Consider the following 21505-nt stretch of genomic DNA (forward strand, 5'->3'; position numbering starts at 1 on the left):
GTCAGGTGCACTATTGAGCCTATTTCTTTTCTTTGTTTTTAATCGTGTCAAGATTGAAAATCCTAGTTCACACAAATAGGTAGTTGTGAATGGCAATAATAGCAATATACTCTTTCTACTTAGCAATGGAAAGTCATCTTTAATCTTAATCCAAAATGCTGATAAACTTAACGTCTTGTGATAATTCTTCAGTGTGAATGATGAACTGAGCTGCAATAATTCATTCTCTTCTTCAGGCACCAAGTTTAACTCAATTATTGATTCTGGGGTTTGAAAAGCAAACGGATCTTTCATCCAAATATTTTCTTTCAATGATTCAAATTTCTCTTCTGGAAAGTAATGATTAAAGGTTTGAGACAAAGAAGTCAGATGCAATAATATTTCTAATTTTATTTCCTTCAAGCAGTCTTCATTAATAATGTTCTCTTCAATGTGTTGCAACAACGTTGGGAACATATAGTGGCTAGGGCGATTACTTTCAAGTCTTGTTTGCCACAACAATAATGTCTTTTGGAAACCTAGAATATGCTCAAGATATTGAAATATATCGTTTTCTCCCTGTAGTTTCAAATTTAATTCATTGAGAATGCCAAAAATATCACTTAAATATGCCAATTTTGTTACCCAAATGTCATCTTCAAAAATAGTTGCCAAATGAGATTGCTTTTCAATGAGAAAAACGTAAATCTCATTCCTAAGTTCATACACTCGGCTCAATATTTTTCCTTGAGATAACCAACGACCTTCTGTATGAAACAATAAGTGGGTATGGTTAACTCCAATCTCTGAACAAAGTATTTCAAGAAGACGGCTGTTCAATGAGCTTCCTTTAATAAAATTAACGATTTTCACTGCATTTTTCAATACATTCATTAGACTTGGTGGAATTTCTTTGGATACCAAAGCTTCTCGATGAATAAAACAGTGATTCCAAAGAGAATGGTTATGGGTTGCTTCTAACAATTTTTCAATAACTTTGCTATGTCTTCCAGTCATATTTGCTGCTCCATCACTCGAAATTCCTTTACAGTTTTTCCAGTTTAATTTATATTGACCAACAATGCACTTTTCTAATTCAGTAAATAAATCTAGTCCAGTTATATGTGAATTTAAATTTAAACAACACAACAGATCCTCGATGAAATCATCTTGCCACACATATCTGACATAAACCAAGAGTGCTGGGCAACTTGCAACATCAGTGCTCTCATCCAGTTGGATTGCAAAATCTATACCAGACTGTAGCCTTGTAATAAGCATTGCTTCTAAATGTTTTGCAATAGTACAGATTCGACGAGATATTGTATTATCACTAAGAGGTATAGTTCTTAATTTATCAGCTGATTTATCATCAAAAATTGTACGTACCATATCCATACATGCTGGAAGAATAATTTTTTCAGCAGCTGTGTGAGCCATTTTCTCTTTTGCCACTCGATATGCAACTAAATATGATGATAATAAGGCTCTCTCATTCATAGTTGTGGAACGACTAAGAAATGGTGGTGATAACTCTATGTTACGTCTTTCCCTTTGAAAATGGTCTTCCTCATCTTCTTCATCTACCTCCTCCACTTTCACTATCACTATGCCTTCCATCTCCCTCGTAGCCTGGGGACACAAATCTGTAGTATCCTTTGACTCAGTAGTCATTGTTCAGGTTCAAAGAACCGGCTCACTTGATCCAAATAGGGTCTGTTTGCAGGGCTTTTGTCCTACATGTTTTATGAGATCAGTTTTTGCTACCCTGCAGGGTAGAAAAAATTTATAGCAGTATTAAAAAGTAACATTGTATGGCTATGCTGCTAACACCTCATACAAGTACTCATGAAGACAATTTACTAAATCCAATGGTGTGACATGGTAAATGCTGAACAACCGTCATTTATGTACCTGTGTGCCAGGCAGATTTGGTACATTACATACATAGGTCATTTAATACCCATGGAAACCTAATGAACTACACATGATTATTATTCCTATTATACAGATGAAAAATAGAAGCTGAAAAAGATTAAACAACTTGTCTAACAATATATAGTTTCTGTAGTAGAGCCCGTACTCAAACCTAAGTCTGAAGCCCAGGGTCCTAAGCATGCTGCTACACTGCCATCTAGTCACTCTAAAAAGTGGTCTGGTCACTTTTAAAAAGTGGTCACCAAAGTAGGGTCTACAAGATGATCCACTGGGACACACAAAAAAACTAGACCTTGTATTTATATTCTAAAATTATTGAAGCCCACTTAACCTTTCCTGATAGCCCCCTTTTTTTGTCCCCATCTTATAGCATTTATATTCTGTCATCATTTGTGTTGCTGTTCTTATCTTTATCTCCCAACTATTATATTTTCTTTGCTCATCTCCCTCAATTTTAGTGATATATCTTCTGAAAATTCCATTCTGTCTCAGGTATTTTAAAAAGATGGAGGAAAAGGAATCTTGGTTTTTGACATCTGTGTCAAAATTTTAAAGGTGGGGAGGGGGAATAAAACATTTCTAGAGGCCTTCCCTCACAGTGGCAGAATGAATTAAAATGGGGACTCCAAGGAGGTGAAACTCAAAGGTGCAGGGCTGAGGTTGGGAGCGTAGTCACTCCTCCCTGACCTGCACAGGCCCTTCTGCAGTGTTTTCCTGCTCATATTCTGGGCAAGTAGCAGAAAGACTGGGTTTTATTTTACATTTCTTGAATGATCCCAGCACTCAGTCATCTCTTGACTTCAGAGACTCACTGTCTCCATCACCAGTTTGGTATATAATATTTTGATAGCTTTTACCCTGAAATTTAATTTTTAATGCTTTCATGCCTTATCTCAACTAGACTACTCCTCAAGAATAAAGACTGTCTCTTGCTTTCATTGTTGCCCTTAAGTCACTTAACACAGTTCCTTGCAACCAGTAAACATTTAAAAAATATTTGTTTGCATGAATACAATGTCAACATTTTCTGCCCATTCGTAGAAAGCTCAACAAATTCATTATAGGCCTGGTATTTCAATACTTGGAATGGCACTTATAAATTAAGAGATTTCACTGTATTGCAACTGTCAGGTTATTTATGACATCTGAATAAGAATGGGAGGAATATTACAGCAGCACAGGTTTAAAACACAGAAGTAAATTACATGTCTGTGGGTAAGTTACTCACGTGTCTCTCATTACACTGTGTAACCAACCCACTTCTCCAATAAATAGTATTGTTTCATTGATCTGCTTACAATGTATCCTCCACAATTTATTTATTGATTGCATATTATCTGTTTAGCACTGGCCTGTATAAGTGTTTTTTTTGGTCTTCTGCCACTTAACAGCCTCTCTCAATAAGGAAAGTACCTTTCTGTATACCGGTGGCACTGCAGGAAATGGAGATGAGGCATTAGGTTTGACCTAGCTGGATTTTTTCAGTTAAATTCACTCTATCAATGAATTTCCAAGTCAGAAGGGCCCTTTCACATAATCCAGTTTATTTTACCTAGGACAAATTTGAGACTTGGTGGTGTTTTGTCCAAGATCATCCTGTTAATCAGCAACAGATAGAACGCTGGTAACTGGTTTCCTAATGGCCCAATGCACTTTCCACCACACCACCACAAACTCCCTTTACTACTTACTGCTCCAAGTCAGGCACAGTTGTCTCCCACAACTGAAAAATCCACCTAACGTACGAAATTACTCCTTTAAAAAGCTTTCAGAAAGTTCGGAGACTGATAGGAAAAGAGTGAAGGGTATATAATCTTTTCCTACTGCATCCAAATCACTTTATTCACTAGGTTTCAAACATTCTTTAATCACAACCACTAATGGAGCTGGGTTTAGGGATGAACAGATGATATGCAAAAATTTATGAGGCTTAATAATCTTGTTCGCTAAAAACAAAACGAAACGAAAACAAACCCGTGGAGCTTGGTAGCCTCTAGGGTCTTCATTTTACACCCCGGGGTCCCTAGGAACCCAGAAAAAAAGCCCTTACTGGAAGGAAAGGAAATGAGGACAACCGGGGAGCACAGAAATTAGATTAGGGTGATTTTGTCCGCCACGCCTGGGGATGAAAACCCAGGACGAGGGGGCCCAGGTGGGGCACGCAGAGGCATCTTATCCCAGTGCGGAACCAAAACGTCATTCCCTTCCCACGTGGATCCAGGGCTGTCTCTGCCAGGAGACGCACATCCTATGGCCGAGGCTGGGACGAAGGACAGAGATACCGACCCTCCTCCACCCCACCCGGGGGCGGTCGTGGCGAGAGGGATCGTGGAACACAGCCGTACACATCCACCTCTGTCCCCTCCCGTCCTCCCCGGCCGGACCCACGTCTCACCGTGAACCCCGGAGAAGTCTGGGGTGCTGGGATAGAAAAGGGAGGTGACCCTAGGAATCGAGGGACACTGGACTTCCAGGCAGGCCCCAGAGAAAGCGGCACAGAAGCCGGAAGTGCGTCACAACCGTCATCCGAGTCTGTGCTGTGCTTCGGGGGCCTCTCTAGGAACGCGGGAGGACTTTGCGTCCTTGTTCTCCAATCGGAGAGTTGGGCTTCGGGGACCCCTTGCCTCAGCTCAGCTTTTCCCGTCCGGGAAAAGGGGGTTAAGTTTCCCTTTATACCGTCCTCCTCAGATACTTATATTTCTCCTATTTTTCTTATTGATGGCAGTAATCACAATAATTCCTGTTATTTTCAAACAATACTTAGTGATTGTGTCTGTGGCAGAGGAACTGAAACAAAGATGTAGACAGAGGAAGATCAAAGTGAAGTCAAGGGTGAATGGTTTCATAAAACGGAAGTGGCTGCTTCTCTAGGGACCCTGATTACATACTGGCACTTGAATGGGCAGTATTTTCAAATACTTGATCTATGGGCAAGAGATATTCTTTCCAATAGTAGATACTTATAAGATTCTGAGCTAGCTGAATGTTTCCAGGGAGTTTTCAGAGTAACAAGAGTGGAACTACTATAGAAAGTTGAATTTGAGGCATTTTTGCTGTCAAAGTGCTATCACAATAATTATGGCTTTTACTATTACTTGATGAGTAGGTCCAGAGACCTCACCTTCTACAAAACATAACTGAGACCTTGAATGACTGTGACATGACTCTAAGTTCCAAGATAAGTTTGAGCACAATGGAAAAGCCCACAAAAGGAACTGCCACCTGTTACAGAGGCTACCAATGATACGGTGATATTCTGAATAACCTTCCAAGCCCTGAATGTTCCGTTCCCATGGAGGGCTGACCGTGCTGTGGTTGCCATTGTTTTTCTACTTCCCACACTCTTTTCAGTAATTCACTTTGCTCCTTCATCACTGGCTGGCCTGCTAACCTATGACCCTCCTTGAGGATATCATATTCCCAGAACTTCTTCCTCCAGATACTTCCTCATATTTCCTTCTAGCATTCCAAGTCATCTCTAAGAACCATTGCATCGTATTTTTCTTCTTTGTTTAAACCAGCTTTCTCCTCTCTAGCCTACCCCATTTCTTCATTAAAGTGCCTAAAGGGTCCAGTAAGGTAGGTTATTGAATGCAGCTGGCTGGGTATAGGTTTTTGTACTTATGTAGTGTGTGTGGCAGGGACTGTGGGGGCCTTTATAATAACTCCATTCTTTGCCTACTGATCTCCTGGCACAAAGAACTCAAAGGGGCCTGGTGTTATTCTCAGTTTCCACTTTAGTGGGACACTTAATGTACCTCCTAGAAGAAATGTTCTTCTGGAGAATCAGGACCATAACCCAGCAGACTCTAGGTTTGGAGATAGGAAGCATAAATTCCACAAGTGGGTTCCCAGGTATGATAGTAATAAGGGTCACTCCTGTTTTGATCCCTTGGTTTCTGTACCCGTGTAGCCTTTCTATTGGAGACACAATACCATACATATGTACATTACTGGTTCAATACATATACTGTATCCTGGAGGACATCTCTCCAACTTTGCAAGGTGCTGTATCTTGTATCAGCAATTCTGCTGAGTCTTCCATATGCCATCCCACAGTTCTATCAGGCTAGCTGCTTTTGGGTGATGAGTAAGCACCATGAATTCTATGGTTACAAGCTCATTGTCACACATCCTTGACTATAAAATGGGTTCCTTGGTTTAAGGTATGTCCAATGGATAAGGCTCCTGTAAGCCCTCAGATGATAGTGCTGGTGGAGGCAAAGCAGTCAGGGAAGACAAACCCGTATTCAGGGCATGTACCAATTCTGGTGTGATATTTTACTTCTTTTGTATCTATCCACGCCTAGTGCAATGGTGGGCATATGGGAGAGATGAACGAAGTGCTCAATCCCTTGGGAATATCTGCTTACACATTTTCTTTAAAGCAAATACTTTAAGCTAAAAGCCACAAATTTTATGAGTTGGTTAACTGTTTCCATGTGTGTCATCTGAAGAACCACTGAAAGAAAACTTTGCTCAAAAGCAAAATAATAGCTACTGTTTCTCACCACTTTGTTAGGGACTGATGCCTATTGGTGGGACATGTACTCTTAAATGGGTGCCTCCTGTAGTCCTCTCCTGGAGCAAACTGCCTGAGTCAGCTAAAACTTAGACACAAAGGCACCACTGCCATAGTCTGCTCACCTCTGGGGCAGAAGTGGTTTCCCACCACTCTAGTAATAAGTACAACCTGTGGGGAAATGGCAACTCAGGCAAGAACTCCAAACCTATAGCCATCCTAGACTTTAGGAGAGCTGTTATGAAAAGGAGGAAGTAATGTGTCAACTGTTGTCCCAGGAACCTCAACAGAAACAGGAGATACACACCCCCAGGGGGTATATTTCCATTCAACACAAGAAGTTTCTAACTGGAGCTGTCCCGCAAGAGATGGACTAAGCAGTGCATTTTCTATCTCTGATGCTGACTCCATTGTGACCGGGATACTGTAGACTAGAGAGATTGTGTCACAGTAGGAATTTGCATTACATCTATGATACTCAAAGAGGAAAGAAAGAAAGAAAGAAGGCATATCAGAATCTCCAAGGGACTGATGTAGTTTAAGTAAGCATACAGAATGCTACACTTTGACTTTTTTTATATTTAATTTGGAATGTCAAATGTCATTAAAGGCTAACATTTGATTCGCGAGCTTAAACAAAGGAGTAATATCTAAAGTCCCTTCCAAATCACTTTTTTGATTTTTTAAGAGACTTGCCTGTCCCTTGCAGATCTAGTTCCACCACAAGACATCACATTCTGTAAGGATCCCGGAGGTCATAATGCCCTAGGAGCTCCTGTTCTAGCTCCGCCTGCTGTCCCTGTGCTCCGTGCTTTAGCCCCATTTCTGCACAGTCCACTCTTCCCACCAGGAACGCAGCTCTCTTCCACGCTCAGTTTCTCTCTTCCACTCCAACTTGCTCAGTGTTCCCTCCTTGCCCCAAGAACCTTAGATTCCGATCCCACGACTTCCTGTGGTCCTCATATCACGGAAGCGCCTTAATCAGTGTATTCTGTACCCCTGCGCTAGTTCCCGACCGGCCGACTCATGGAAGTCGGACCACTAGGTCTGCCATTCCCCGTCACCACCGACACGCACCCACTTGGGCTGGCACCACCCCGCGGGCAGTCTCGAGGGTCGGCTGGCGCCAGGGAAGGGCCAGCAGGGGCGCTTTCCCAAGTCCGGAGCTGTCGCCGTCATCATCGCTCTTCCGGTTGCAGAGGCGCCCACTGGGCTTATCACCGAGGAGGCGTAAGCCGGGACAACGACGTGGAAGAGCCACGCAAACGAGCTTCCGCAGCTCCCAGCCCTCATCCGGGGCCCGCCCCCCGTCCGTCAGACTCCGCCTCCGGAAGTACCACCGAGAAGCGCCGGCCTCCAAGCGGTCTAGAGCGACCCCTGAAAGGCTGGGGCGCCCCTGCGAGCGGGGGTGTCCGGGACGGGAAGGCCGACTGGCCCGCCCCTCCGCTCGGGTGAGTCCCCGGAAGCCGTTCTGGGGTCGCGGTGGGGCCAGCGCCTTGCTTCGCCTCCCGGGAGCGGGAGGAGGCGCCCGGCCTCCGGCGACGGCGGCTTCCGTCCCCAGGAGCGCGCGGGGGCCGGGGTGTGCGGGCCTGTTTCTCCTCAGCCCGCTTTCGCCCCGACGCCCCACGGACTGAGGGCCCCGCCTGAGGACCCGGTGACCGTGCCCTGGGGTGAGCTGGGTCGCTGTGGCCCGCCTCGCCCTTGTGGGGCCGCGTCGTCAGCTCGCAGGAAAGTGGGAGGAGGGCAGCGCCGGGCGCGGCCTCTGAGGAGCGGGCGCGGGGCCCTGTCTGAGGGTGGCGGAAGGGGACGGAACCCTGTCGCGTCCTTGGGTTTGAAGGACGCCAGTGAAAATCTGTTGGAATCGCGGCTCTTCCCCGGGTTACTGTCAGGGTTCTGAGAAAAGGCCTGCCCACCTGGTCTGGGGTAGCGAAGGTCTCTCCCCAAAGTGGGGTTCTGTCAGTCAAGCCCCTTCAGTAATTCAGGGTGGGCTGACAGTGTTACCAAGTAATTCCTAAGGGGCCTGCTTTTTAAAAAATGATGAGGAATCATAACTAGCGTGTTTCTCAGGGTATGAATTTGAGCCTTGAAAGAAGTTCGTAATTCCAAATATTTTAAATTTTCCACAGAAATCTTTACACTATTAAATTGTACTGTCTTGGGTTTTTGTTTTTGTTTTTGAAATACCACAAATTCTGAATTAGCAGAGTTCAAACAAATCTGCATACTTGGACCATATGATTTGGGTCTTAAATATTTGAAACTGAATAATATCCCTTTTTCTTTCTGTTGTTTAATGTGGGTGGTTAATCATTATCAGCTATCTTTTTTTTGAGTGTCTACAATGTGTAAGATACTTTGCTAAGTCCTGAGGGTATAAAATGGTGGGCTGTTTTACTGCAATAATTTCTCCTAATCTTACCCCACAGTGATGGTCATTGTCCTCCAGAACAGGCATGGAGGAAATTTCGGCCCAGGAAGCAGCAGGATCACCAGGGGCCCAGTTTCAGTCTTTGGAGACCCAGCCTGAGGATCTGTCCCCAGAGCCTCTATTCGTGCAGGACACCGACATGGAACAGGGACTCACTGGGGGTAAGGCAGAGACAGCACTTACATCCAGGAGATTGGGAGCGTAGAGGGGCTTCTGGACCTGGTGTGAGAGGCCAGGAACTTCAGTAAGAAGGTGGCCCCTAGAGGGAGGTCTGGAAGGGAGGGAGAGATGTGACCTAGTTCAGGCTTGGTCTGGGCCCCTCTGTTAGGGACAGCCTGTTGTTCTTAAATATTCAGAGTGGTAGTCACTCTGCTTTGGCTGTTTTTCATTTATACAACCTTCACTTCATCCCAGTTACCACATCCAGAATAATTTCTAAGATATGCTGCTTTTGCCGCATCTCACAATCCTTGCCTCATTTTCACTTCCTCTTAGATTTAGGGCCTCCTCCCTCCAAGTTCCCTTCACTTAGTTTCTTTCCTCCTTGGTGACCTTGTGTGCTTTGCCACCTGCCATTCTATCACAACTGCAGTGTTTTGTAACTAATCTAATTTTAGTCAGAAAACAACCACTTAATTCCTTGGTTGAGCACAATGCCTGTATGAACGTATACATGTCACATATTAACTATACAGTAACACTTTTACATGCTATATAGATAGGTTGATCTGTCTTGTACTTCCCTTGTGTTGTAAGAACCTTGTCTTAGGTTATTTGTGGCCAACTGCAGTTCCTGAAGTAACTTGTGTGTCAGCAACACTGACGGAGTGCTACAGGGTGCAGAGTGCTGTGGGGCATTGTGGGAGTATGGAAAGGATTTGAGGAAACAGATGACCATTCCTTATTCTTGGACGCCTACATACTGGTTGCAGAGACAGTGTCCATTCACAAGAGAAAGGCTTGATGAAATTTACACAACAGTGTCTGGGAAGGGTCAGAAGTCTGCTAGATAGACAAGTCACTGCAAGTCTTCATGCTTTGCTTTGCCCATCTGCAAAACAGGTGTAGCACTTACCCTTCTGTTAGAGGAATGTCACGTCATGAGGATGAAGTGAAATGTGAGATGAAGTGAGATTATGCAATTTCATAATAAAATCCTGTATCACGGGACTAAACGTGTAAGGAGAGCATCCAAGTGCTGAGAAGGAGCAGAGTAGACACACTCAATACCTGATAAGTGTTCATTGGTTTTACTGGAATGTTGGTGTGCAGAAGGGTCCCACTGACTCCCTCTTCTGTAAGGGAGCCCTGGGGAAGGGCTGCTCTCACTCTTGGCTCCTTTCTCCTCCCTCAGCTCCACCTGTTCCCCAGGTGCCTGCTCTTCCCCACGAGGGAAGCCCAGGAGACCAGGCAGCTGCGCTCCTGACAGCCAGGTACCAGGTGAGCTGAGGAACCTCTGCTTTTCCTCAGGGCCTATTGCTGCTGATTGATTGTGGCCCTTCCCTCATCCCATCCATAATCCTTGCCTGGAATTTTTTTCAAAAAAGTTCCCAGTTTGGGAACTGATCCTCTTCAGAAACCTGGACTTCACACAAACCACCTTCCCATCTCCCCAACACCACCAGCAAACACTGTTCCTTTTTTATTCCTGGTGCTGTGATGGGCACTTATTAGTTGTTAAAAGACTTATGGAACTTACTCCCTAGATTCTCATCTGTTCTCCCTCTTCCCAACATAAATACACACTGGAAATCCTCTCTATATCATCTCCTTCATTGTCTGGCCATGATGCTATAGTGGCCTCATTCCCCAGAGCAGCCAGGCTGTGTTATTTCAGGAGTTTGTGACATTCGAGGATGTGGCTGTGCACCTTACTCGAGAGGAATGGGGATGCCTGGACCCTGTTCAGAGGGATCTCTACAGAGAAGTGATGTTAGAGAATTATGGGAACGTGGTCTCACTGGGTAAGGACTGTCTTTCTTGTTATTCAGTTTACCTGTTAGGATTTCTTTACTTCCTTGTTTCTGAGTAGGTGTCAGGTCTCTGAGAAAGTAGAGTGTGGCTCAGATTCCAGGTCTTAGAGCCTCCAAATCCTCCATCTTTAAGGGCGTCTCCCCTGGGAGTGGGTTTCCTTTGGGGGTTTCAAGATGATACATTCTACTCCTTATCCTCAGTTAATGTTTCCTGCTTTTGTGGGGCATCTGTGGCCTGTCTGAAAAGAGAAACTTGCTTGTGCTTTGCCTCAGTCCTCATCTTCCCTACCTTTTCCTTTTTTATGAGAGAGACTCTGGGGCCTCCCAACCCACAACCAGATGCTTTCCTGTCTGGTAGTTCAGTGCCCCTGTATCTGAGAGTGTCCCATTTTCTTCAGAAGAAGTGCCTTTTTTTAAGGTAGGCTAAAATCCTTCTTGTTGAATAATCTGTCACCTCTTAAGATCCCTAAATTCATCTCCAAGCAGGCAGAATTTGAGAGACTTCGTTTAAAGGCATGACTCATTGCGAGTACTTTTCAGTGAGTTACCCAGATGGTCATGCTAAGTAACCTCACCTGGAGTAGCAGAAATCTGACTTAAACCCAGTCTCCCCTTTGTCATTTGGATGGGACAGTAGGCATTGAGATTAGGCGAACTGTAGTGCTGTAGAGAAGCATCAGTTCGAGTTGTTGGCAGCCCACTTGATGTGAACATTGCTCCTTTTCCTCTTTTTTTTGCCCATCTCTGCTCTTTTCTTTTTACGTATGTATGGATTTAATCACACTTTTTTTTTCTCTCTTTTTTTTTTGCTTTGCCTATGCTGGTGGCATCCAGGGTGTTGCTTTGTCTCCTTGATTACACTCAAGATTAAAGAGGTCTTCTTATCTGTGGGGAGGCAGCCTGCCCACTGGGAAGGTTTTTAGTGTGTTTTCCATTCCTGGTTCTTTGATCTTTGTAGGCATACTTCTCCGCCTTCCCACCTCCCGGATTCATAGTGTGAATTCCTGCCCGGCCCTGAGTCATACCCAGGCAAGTGCTTTCTCTGGAGAAACACTTGCAGTCCTTTCAGCAGGAATCTCCAAGAGATGGCCCAAGTATCGGCTTCCCATCGATATTGCTCGTCCCTGCTCGGAAACTCCTTTTCCACGATTGTGAGATTTTACACTTGATTGATGGAATAGATGCTCAGGATGCCACCACTGTGTAAAATTGCAGCTCCTCAAATGACCTTTGTTAAATTTCTAAAGGGCCAAGGAAACCCTCCATTGCAACCAGATGCACTTTGAACCTTGAGTTCTGAGTTCATTCAGAAGCCATGGTTGGTAGTCACCTACCTGTGTTCTGAGAAACCACCAAGTTCAACTCCAGCTCTTCAGTTATGATCTTTTCATGTTATTTTAGAATGTGAAACATATGCTGTGCGCCACTCCTTTTCTATAGTGAACATGACCTGCCCCTTGTGTTGCCTACTTCTCCTGTGACCCCTGGGCTTTCCTCATATTTAACATTCTAGTCTTCTCCTTCTGAGTCCCTGTGGCCCCCTCCAAGGTCCTACTTTCATCCCCTTTATTCTTTGTGGTGCTATACAGATTGATGCATTTATATGACCTTTCCTGATCAAGTTTTCGTTAGCTCTGTCCTCGATGGAGGGGAAATGGGAGGGCAAAAGAGTTTAATTTCTTTATTTCAGGGTATCAAATTGAATGTATATTTAACAACTTTGTAAACTGTAAAGTGATATGTAATTGTAAACTACTGTTAATTTTATCTAATAATTACATAATTTCCAACAGTTATCCTGTCTACTTTTTGGAGTAAAGAAACTTCTTAGCAGTTTAATCAGCCTAATAGCACAGCATGCTGTTAGACTGAATTTTATCCCATTTCCTCTGTCATCTCTGTACACACAAAGGACACACATGCACACTCACACCTACCAGGCACAGGTGCATACAAGAAATCCTCCTACTCGACTTGCTTTTGTGACCAAGTCAGCAGCATCTTCTTAGTAATTAATTTTTACAGCCTTTAGAAAGTCATTTTCACATTTGCGTGTTCAGCAAACTCCCGCTGAAATTTAAGTTTCTACACTTAATTAACTTAGCTTAATGTTTAGTGTTGTAAAATAAGGACTTTATAGTTCAGTCTCTGACTTAGCAGCCCCACTTTCCAATTACATCTTTTTCCCATGGCAGTAGCTCTGAGTTGTATTTGTCACAGATATCAGAACTTTGGTCCTCTGGTTAAGTGCTTCCACTGTATAGTAGTAAATGCGCAGAATATGAACAGCTGAGTAAAAGAGTAAAAAAGTAGATAAAAAATCATAATTTTCATTACCCAATCTAAAAGAAGCATATTCTGTTGACAATGAGTGAATTACTGGCTTGAGGGTTATACCCAAAGGGAAGTTATCTGTGACGGTGCTGGAGATTGAGACCAGGAAAGAGGCCTGGATTACATTTCACATGGGGCAGTGTGGCAGGTGCCCTATTAGATGACAGCATTAGAAACATGCTTATCAAAATTCTAGTTGGTGATAAGTGAGTTGATAAATCAGGAGTGTTTGGTACATATCTGTTGCTTTTTGAAGTTGATGTCATGACAAAAGTGATTTTCTATAGAATATCTTTTGCTACCACAGCTAATTACTATTTATTGAGCAGCCAATATGTTACTAGGTACTATATGTATCTCGTTTAATCCTTACCATAACCTGGTGAGCAGGTATTATTCTATTTTATACCTGAGGAAACTGAGGCTCAGAGAAGTTAAGTGATCCACTCAGAATTAGAGGTAGGCTTGGGAATCAGAAGCCCAGGATCTTTTTCACTACTTTATGCCTTAGGACAATTAGTCTAACCGCCTATGGTGTTTTTTTTACATTTTTATGGCTCTGTACTCTGATGACAATTAAAAATAGCCACGATAAATTGGACAGACAGGCATAAGGTTGTACAGTTTTGGAGCAGAAAGGACATGCATTCAAGACGAAGTAAAATTGTCTAGGGATACAGTCCGTTGTAATAGGTATCTACACAAGGATGATGTTGCTAAGGAGAGATTTTATCTGTTTATTTATTAAGGACCAGGAAAAAAGGCATGATGCTTCTAGGTGGCTAAAATCTTAGCACAACTTTGGTATAGGCAACAAACCAAATAATGAGGTAAATTTTAAATGTTATTTCTAAACACCAGATGAAGTTAAAAAATAAATGTAGTTAGAAAACTATCAAGGTTTAAATAAAATTAAAAGGTTTTAATAAAAAATTAAGTAATTTTGGATAGGAAAAATTTAAAGCAAATGCATATTTTGAAAACATAGAGTTTTGGCTTAAATTTAGGAAAAAGGCATTCAGGCCAAAGGCAAGAAAACCTGCCTTAATGCTTTCTGTGACCCTTAGTGTGATAGACTGGAAAGAATATAAACTGTGGAGTCAGACTTGGGTTCCACTTACCAGCTGTGATACATTGAGCAAATTATTTCAACTGACATTCATTTTCTTCATCTATAAAACGTGAAAAATAATGTTTACCTTTCTGGGTAGTGCCAAGGATTAAATTAGATTATGTATATAAGTACCTGGCTTGTGGTAGTCACTTAAATATTTCTTTGGAAAGGACAGAAAGTGATATGAGCTATAGACCAGATTTTTTAATACAAACAAATTTCAGGAGAGTGTTCAAATTATTTCTTTATAAAAAGTGGGATATTCCTCAAATTGAATATTGCTCAGACCATTGCCTAGGGATTTGGATCTTTATTATAGAGAGATTTTTCATTTCTTTGACACTAAGTGATCTTTAGATCCTTTCTAATTAAAACATCCATGACTCCAAATCTGTTGGATCCTGGCTGTCCATGTATTGTTGATTCTAATCACTATTTCTCTGTTCTTCTTATTTTTACCTTTTACTCCATTGTCAAAATGTTGGTCTTCTGTTCTCTTTCTGTACCTATTTTGGAGGAAGGGATGGATTTCATTCACAATCATTATTTTTTACTAGTAGATTATTTAAAAGCCAGGTAAACCAGGTTCTGAAATAGGACTATCTGGGTTTGAGCCCTAGCTTCATCAGTTATTATGACCTTGGGCAAGTTACTTAAACTCTCTGAATCTTAGTTTTCCCGTCTGTAAAATGGGTACAGTAATAATTCCTACCTCATAAAGTTATGGTGAATATTGAGTGAAAGCTTGTAAAGCTCTTGGCATGGTACTTTGTACCTACCAAATGCTTAGTAAACCTTAGCTTAATATTTTGATACTGATGATACAAGTGACTTTAAGTCTATATCTGGAATTCTGTTCTCTTTTCTAAACTGCAGTCTTGTATCTCTAACTATCTGCTAGGCTTTTTCTCTTATACCTTCCTACATTACCTTAAACACAAGTCTAAAATCAAACCCAGCATCCCACATGAAGATGATCTTTTTTGTTGTGCCTGTGTGATTTAAGTATAGATACAGAGTAAATAACCAAAATTTGTTTCAATTATCAAATACTTAGAAACACTTTAATAAATATCTGAAGGTTGAAAGTTGCAAATTATGTCACCAGAATTCTGAGCAGAGTAGTTGCTGCTTCATGCCACGTTAACTTTTTTTTAAACTTGCAAGACTATTTCATTTGACATGAAGAACCTTAACTAAGTAAGTGTCCAAAAGGAGAATTGACTGTTAATGCCCAGCAGGAATTCAGAAACACAGTAAATGCCTTTCTTATGTCTGTTCTGATCTCCGTGCTTATAGACTCACACGGAATCCCAAGAGGGATTATGTTGGTTTATCATATTTTCCAGGCCCAATGCCCTTTTAAAAACATTGGTTATCTGTTATATGTTGATACTTGGGTGCAAAATTGGCACTCAATGAATAGCTCTGAAGTAAATGAATCAAAAGAACTGCAAGATACAAGATACATGGTCCCTACTAGCAAAGAGTTTATGCATCAAGTAGGGATGATAGTACCTGAAACCAATTAAAAGAAATCTATAAACTTCATTATGTAGTGACATGTCAGGATAAGAGGAACAAATAATATTGTAGACATTCAGTTAGTAGAGAGAAAGGCCTTTGGAGATGAGGGGCTTGAGCTAGACCTTGTCTGTGTACTGGAAGCTTTCTGAACACATATAAAAACTGCCCCTCTGATACTATAATAGTTCTGCCCCCTCAGAAGCAGACTACCTCTTGCTTTTGTTTTGAAAGAGTTTTTAGATCCTAGCAGTCCATTATGCAAGCCAGAGAAAGACCATTTTATGTGAAGATGCTCTTTCCTCACTATATCATTATGGTGGTTTATATCTGTCTCTGCAGTTAGAATGTAAGGTCCTTGAGGGGATGGACATTATCTGCTTGGGCTCTTTGTTCCCTACCTGCTTTGCATATAGGAGGCACCCCATAAATGTTTGTTGAATAAACAAGAGTATAAACTCCTAATGAGTAAGGATGTGTCATATTATTCTTTGTTTCCTCATGTGCACTGAAATGAATTGTTTCTTGAGATTGGTCCTTGGAAAATTTTTTCGTCCTCACTGATTCTGTTGCTACAGTTTAGCTCACTATACAACAGGTGCTTTGAGTATTCACCTTTCTCCAGTCTAGCAAAGTTATATTTTGATGACCTCCATTTTGACCAGGTCTTGTAGACCATGTCTAATATAAGGATTGATCTATAGGCAACAGATGAAGAGTGATAATGATAATTCCCATGAAGACAGGTACACACCCATGCACAAATTCCCTTGTCTGAGTAATGTTTAAATGAATAGTTCTGCTCCCAAAAGTCATCAACTTGCCCCTTAACACACCTCTTTCTGGAGCACAAATATGAGCTCCTTGCAGAGAATCTTTGCCCTTCTCACTCTCCAGGCCTTCCTATTGTCTTCTAAGAAATTACTTTCTCTCTCCATTAACCATTAGTTAAGAGAAAAAGTGGCTATTGTGGTATCTGGGGATAAATTGCCACATCCCGTTTCCTTCTCTATGAGCAGGATTTCCATTTTCCAAGCCTGATGGAATCTCCCAGCTGGAACAAGATCTACAGGTCTTTGATCTGGAAACTAAGAATAGAGAAGTCTTAAGAGATGACTGCTCAGGTGAGTAAGGCAGAATCAATTCAGATGGAAATTGTAGGGAAGTAAAGTCCGGTTGTCCAGCCAAGTTCTAGCTGCTTTGGCAGTCAGAATGGGAAGCTCTGTCTGTATCCCAGAATGGAGAGCTCTTTCCTTTTTCCCTTCAGTTTTGATGAACTCTTTGCATTTATTTAATCACTTATCACCCACAAATTGTGCTAGGTCCCTATTCAAGTTGCTCGTCTATAATTCTTTTGAACTGTTTCCCTGTTATCTCCTTTGAAACACCTTAATTGGTTATCTTCTTACTTTGCTGAGCATGCCCTCTGTTTCTACTACACCCTGAACCATTTGGATTCTATCTCACTGCTCATATTCGTGCCCTTACATATGCTGTTGAGATTTTGTGCTTGTGTTTCAGAGTAAATAAACTTCTCTTACCCTGGGAGATACTAGATTATTTGTTTTCTTCTCTCTGAGTTTTCTTTTTCTAAGCACAGGGTACAGATTACATGTGCATTTTCTATTTATATATTGAATCAGATGGAGAGACCAGAGAAGAGAACAAGCTGTTGATTCCTAAGCAGAAAATTTCGGAAGAAGTACATTCATACAAAGTGAGAGTAGGAAGACTCAAAAAGGATATTTCCCAAGTTCCTGAGACTAGAGAAGTGTATAAACCTGAGGACAGATTAGAAAGGCTTCAGGAAATCCTAAGGAAATTTCTCTTCCTGGAGAGAGAGTTTAGGCAAATAACAATCAGCAAGAAAACCTTCACCAGTGAGAAGAACAATGACTGTAATGAACCTGAAAAAAGCTTCAGTCTGGACTCAACCCTTGATATAGATCAGAGAGTTCTTAGAATACAGAATATTGATGACATTGATAAGTATAACATGAGCCTCAACCGGAATTCAGCTGCTGGTAAACATGAACAAATAAATCTAACACAGGATTTTCAGAGTAGTGAATATAAGGAAAGCTTAATGGATCTCTCCCACCTTAGTAAATGTGAGAGTAGTCCTACCACTGAGAAATCCTATAAATGTGATGCATGTGAGAAAATCTTCCATCAGAGCTCAGCCCTTTCTAGACATCAGAGAATTCATACTAGAGAGAAACCCTACAAATGTAAAGAATGTGAAAAATCATTCAGTCAGAGCTCAAGTCTTAGTCGACATAAAAGAATACACACTAGAGAAAAACCCTATAAATGTGAAGCATCTGATAAATCCTGTGAAGCATCTGATAAATCCTGTAGTCAGAGCTCGGACATAATTAAGCATAGGAGGATTCACACTAGAGCAAAATCTTATAAATGTAGCAATTGTGAAAGAGTCTTCAGTCGTAGTGTACACCTTACTCAACATCAGAGAATTCACAGAGAGATGCCCTGTAAGTGTACTGTATGTGGTAGTGATTTCTATAATACCTCATACCTAGTTGAACATCAGAAGGTCCACTGTGAAGAGAAATCCTATGAATACAGTGAATGTGGATTGACCTTTGTTAAACATCAAGGAGTTCATCTCAGAGAAAAGCCGTATACATGTAATGAATGTGGAAAAGACTTCAGATTGAATTCTCATCTTATTCAGCATCAAAGAATTCACACAGGAGAGAAACCACATGAATGTAATGAGTGTGGAAAAGCTTTCAGTCAAACCTCATGCCTTATTCAGCATCACAAAATTCATAGGAAGGAGAAATCCTATGAGTGTAATGATTATGAGGAAAGTTTCAATTGTAGCTCAGATCTTGTCCTGCAACAAGAAGTCCTCACCGGAGAAAAAGCCTTTGATTGTGATGCATGGGAAACGAACCTCAGTCAGAGAGCACATCTTGTTCAACATCAAAGAATTCATACCAAAGAGAACCCTTATGAATGTAATGAACGTGGGAAGACATTTAGTCAGGTTCAGGCCTCATTCAACATGTAAGAGTTCACAGCAGAGAGAAGTCATGTATGTACAGAATGTGATAAAGCTTTCAGTCATAGCTCAACCTTCATTCAGCATCAGAGAGTCCATACCAGCGAGAAACCTTCTGAATATGACTAGTGTAGGAAAGCTATTAGTCAGTGTTAAACTCTTAATCAGCACCTGCAATCCTATACCAATGAGAAAACCTACAAATATATTGAATGTGGTAAATTCTTCATGCTATTTTCATACCTTAGTCACCATTGGAGAATTCATACTGGAATAAAATTCCATCACTGTAATGAATGTGAGAAAGCCTTCAGTCAAAGGAACAGCCTTGTTTAGCATCAAATTCGTTCCATGCAGAAAGCCTATGAATGTAATGAATGTGTATGTATGTGGGAAGATTCAGTCATATTCCAATCCTTGTTCAACATCAAAGAATCCATACCCAAGAGAAGTCATTTGAGTATAGTAAATGTGATCAGTCTTTCAGTTGGAGTTCAAGTCTTTTTCATCATCAGAATATCCGCACCAAATGAGAATCTTATATAATGCAAATGGAAAAATTACTGCCATATTTCAGGCTTTACTCAAAGTCAGAATATTAGAAAATTGTTGATTATCTGTATATGAAATCGTTACTATATAGTCCCAATCTTTGTCATTGCAGAAGAATCTAGTCTGAGGAGTGGCGTGGTGAATGCAGTTTTGTTTTTCATGGCATTCTTTTATTTAATATAATAGGTGTTGTAAGTAGGTATGTGTACTTTATTTATGGAACTCATTTAAGCTATTTTTATTTTAATATGGCCTATAAGCATTTTTATTTTTCCTGAAATTGGTTCTTATTGTTCACAGCTTCCCTAAGATACTGTTAATACACCGTTGTTAAAACATATCAACTTCTGGAAAGTAGCTCATTTAGCTTTTTCCTGCTGTTCTCAGCCCAAGTTCTCTCCAAAACAGACTCTTAGGCCCGCTCTTTTCTGAGGACCTTACTTCTGTTCCTTTCCAGCCACGACACTTGGATTCCTGTTGATTTCTGCATTCTTTTAAGCACCTTCAAATGATGGTTTCCTAGTTTTAAGCTTTTCACCAGCAGGTATGCCATCCCTACTTGATGTTGCTGTTCTGGTGTCTCCTGAAGTGAAGCATCTTCCTTTAAAAGAACTGGATTTCCACATCCCATCCATTCATGAGTATGAAGGATTCTGTATCCCCTGAGTTTATGGCAGGCAGCTAAACATTTTCAAGTGACACCCAAGTTCTTAGCTGCTTGTGCATCCACAGCCCTCTAAAAGAGATGATAAAGACATCAGGGAGCCAACAAGACTCCTGGTGGCCTAGCTATATTCATTCAGCACCTATTCTGCATGTCTAAATTTAGAATTTTGTGTACAGGCATACCTCAGAGGCATTTGGGTTTGGTACCAGACCACTGCAATAAAGCAAATATCAATCACAATGAAACAAGTCACATGAATTTTTTGGTTTCCCAGGGCATATAAAAGTTATGTTTACACTACACTGTAGTCTCATAAGTGTGCCATAATAGCATTATGTCTAAAAAAACAATGTATATACATTAATTAAAAATACTTTATTGCTAAAAATGCTAACCATCATCTGAGCCTTCAGTGAATCATAATCTGTTTGCTGCTGGAGGGTCTTGTAAAAAAACACAGTAGCTGTGCAGCACAATAAAATGAGGTATGCCTGTCCTTTCATTGAAGGCCAGCAAAATGCTCAGGTCTGCTTTTGATAGGGTAAAACATAAAGAAAATATACCGAAAAATAAGAGAGCTTCATAAGGAAATGCAGCCTTCCAACAAAGATATTGCTGTTCTTGTGAATATCTCTAGAGAGCATATTTCAAGAGAGTGGCAGGTTGGTTTCTGGTAAAGTTTTAACCACTACAGTTGCTTCTTTACCTGTTTGGAGTTCTGCCCCCAGTCTCTTCTCATCAATCCAGACAGTATTTAAAGTGTGGGGGCTTTGTGTACAATTATGTGTTCATCATCACATTTTTGTGTGTGTATTTTACTAGAGTCTACAGGCCATATAAAAGAACATGGTTTTTTTGATTGATAAAGGTGATCACAAATGTTGGCTTTAGAGTTCAGGGTCACCATCATAACCCCTAGCAAGAGTTCATGGTTCTGTAGATGATGTCAAAGCATTTTATTATATTTTTCCATCTTAAGCTTCATAATTTTGTGAATAAGACAAGTGTTATTTAAAATTCTAGTTGTCATTCCAGCAATTGAGGCCTTCATAGTTCAGATGTTATAATATTTACTAGAGATCCTCAACAAATGTAAAAATTTATTGATCACTGTATAAGCCTCTAATGGCTAACCTCTAGGATAGTTCTACCACTATATTTTACCTCTTAGCCATCAGCAAGCATAGGATCTCATCAGGGCAAGGTAGGGATCTAAATGAATTGATTTAAATGTAAAAGGAAATGAAAAAGTGCATGTTTATTTTTCCTATCTGTGAATGTGTATACTTTTACATATAGAGACCAATAGTCACCTCCAGTGATTATGAACAGGATTAAGTAATCCCTAAATAACAGATATGTAAAAATCACATGTATGCATTTGGTTTTAGGAATGTGCTTTTGTACTTCCACTTGAATAAAGGTGTGTTTGATACTCTGAGA

At 41.1% G+C, this 21505-nt stretch overlaps 1 protein-coding gene across 7 annotated transcripts; it reads left to right on the forward strand.

Annotated features, from left to right (window-relative positions):
• The first annotated feature begins 7799 nt into the window (after positions 1-7799).
• On the forward strand, positions 7800-21497 carry ZNF655 (zinc finger protein 655). 7 transcript variants are annotated; one of them, XM_087417589.1, is made up of 6 exons: positions 7800-7890; positions 8866-9028; positions 10222-10307; positions 10705-10831; positions 16832-16936; positions 17456-21497. In XM_087417589.1, the coding sequence occupies exons 2-6, from the start codon at positions 8893-8895 to the stop codon at positions 18850-18852; spliced, it is 1851 nt and encodes a 616-aa protein (XP_087273715.1). In that variant the 5' UTR covers positions 7800-7890; positions 8866-8892; the 3' UTR covers positions 18853-21497. The 7 variants fall into 7 exon arrangements, with proteins under 7 accessions (XP_087273715.1, XP_014652581.1, XP_014652578.1 ...); XM_087417591.1 differs by having other exon boundaries at positions 7834-7890; positions 8886-9028; XM_087417590.1 differs by lacking the exon at positions 7800-7890 and adding an exon at positions 7977-8109.
• Positions 21498-21505: the final 8 nt, after the last annotated feature.

Source organism: Ceratotherium simum, chromosome 26 (assembly GCF_057802395.1).
Source record: "Ceratotherium simum simum isolate JZ-2026a chromosome 26, ASM5780239v1, whole genome shotgun sequence".
NCBI classification, from domain to species: domain Eukaryota; kingdom Metazoa; phylum Chordata; class Mammalia; order Perissodactyla; family Rhinocerotidae; genus Ceratotherium; species Ceratotherium simum.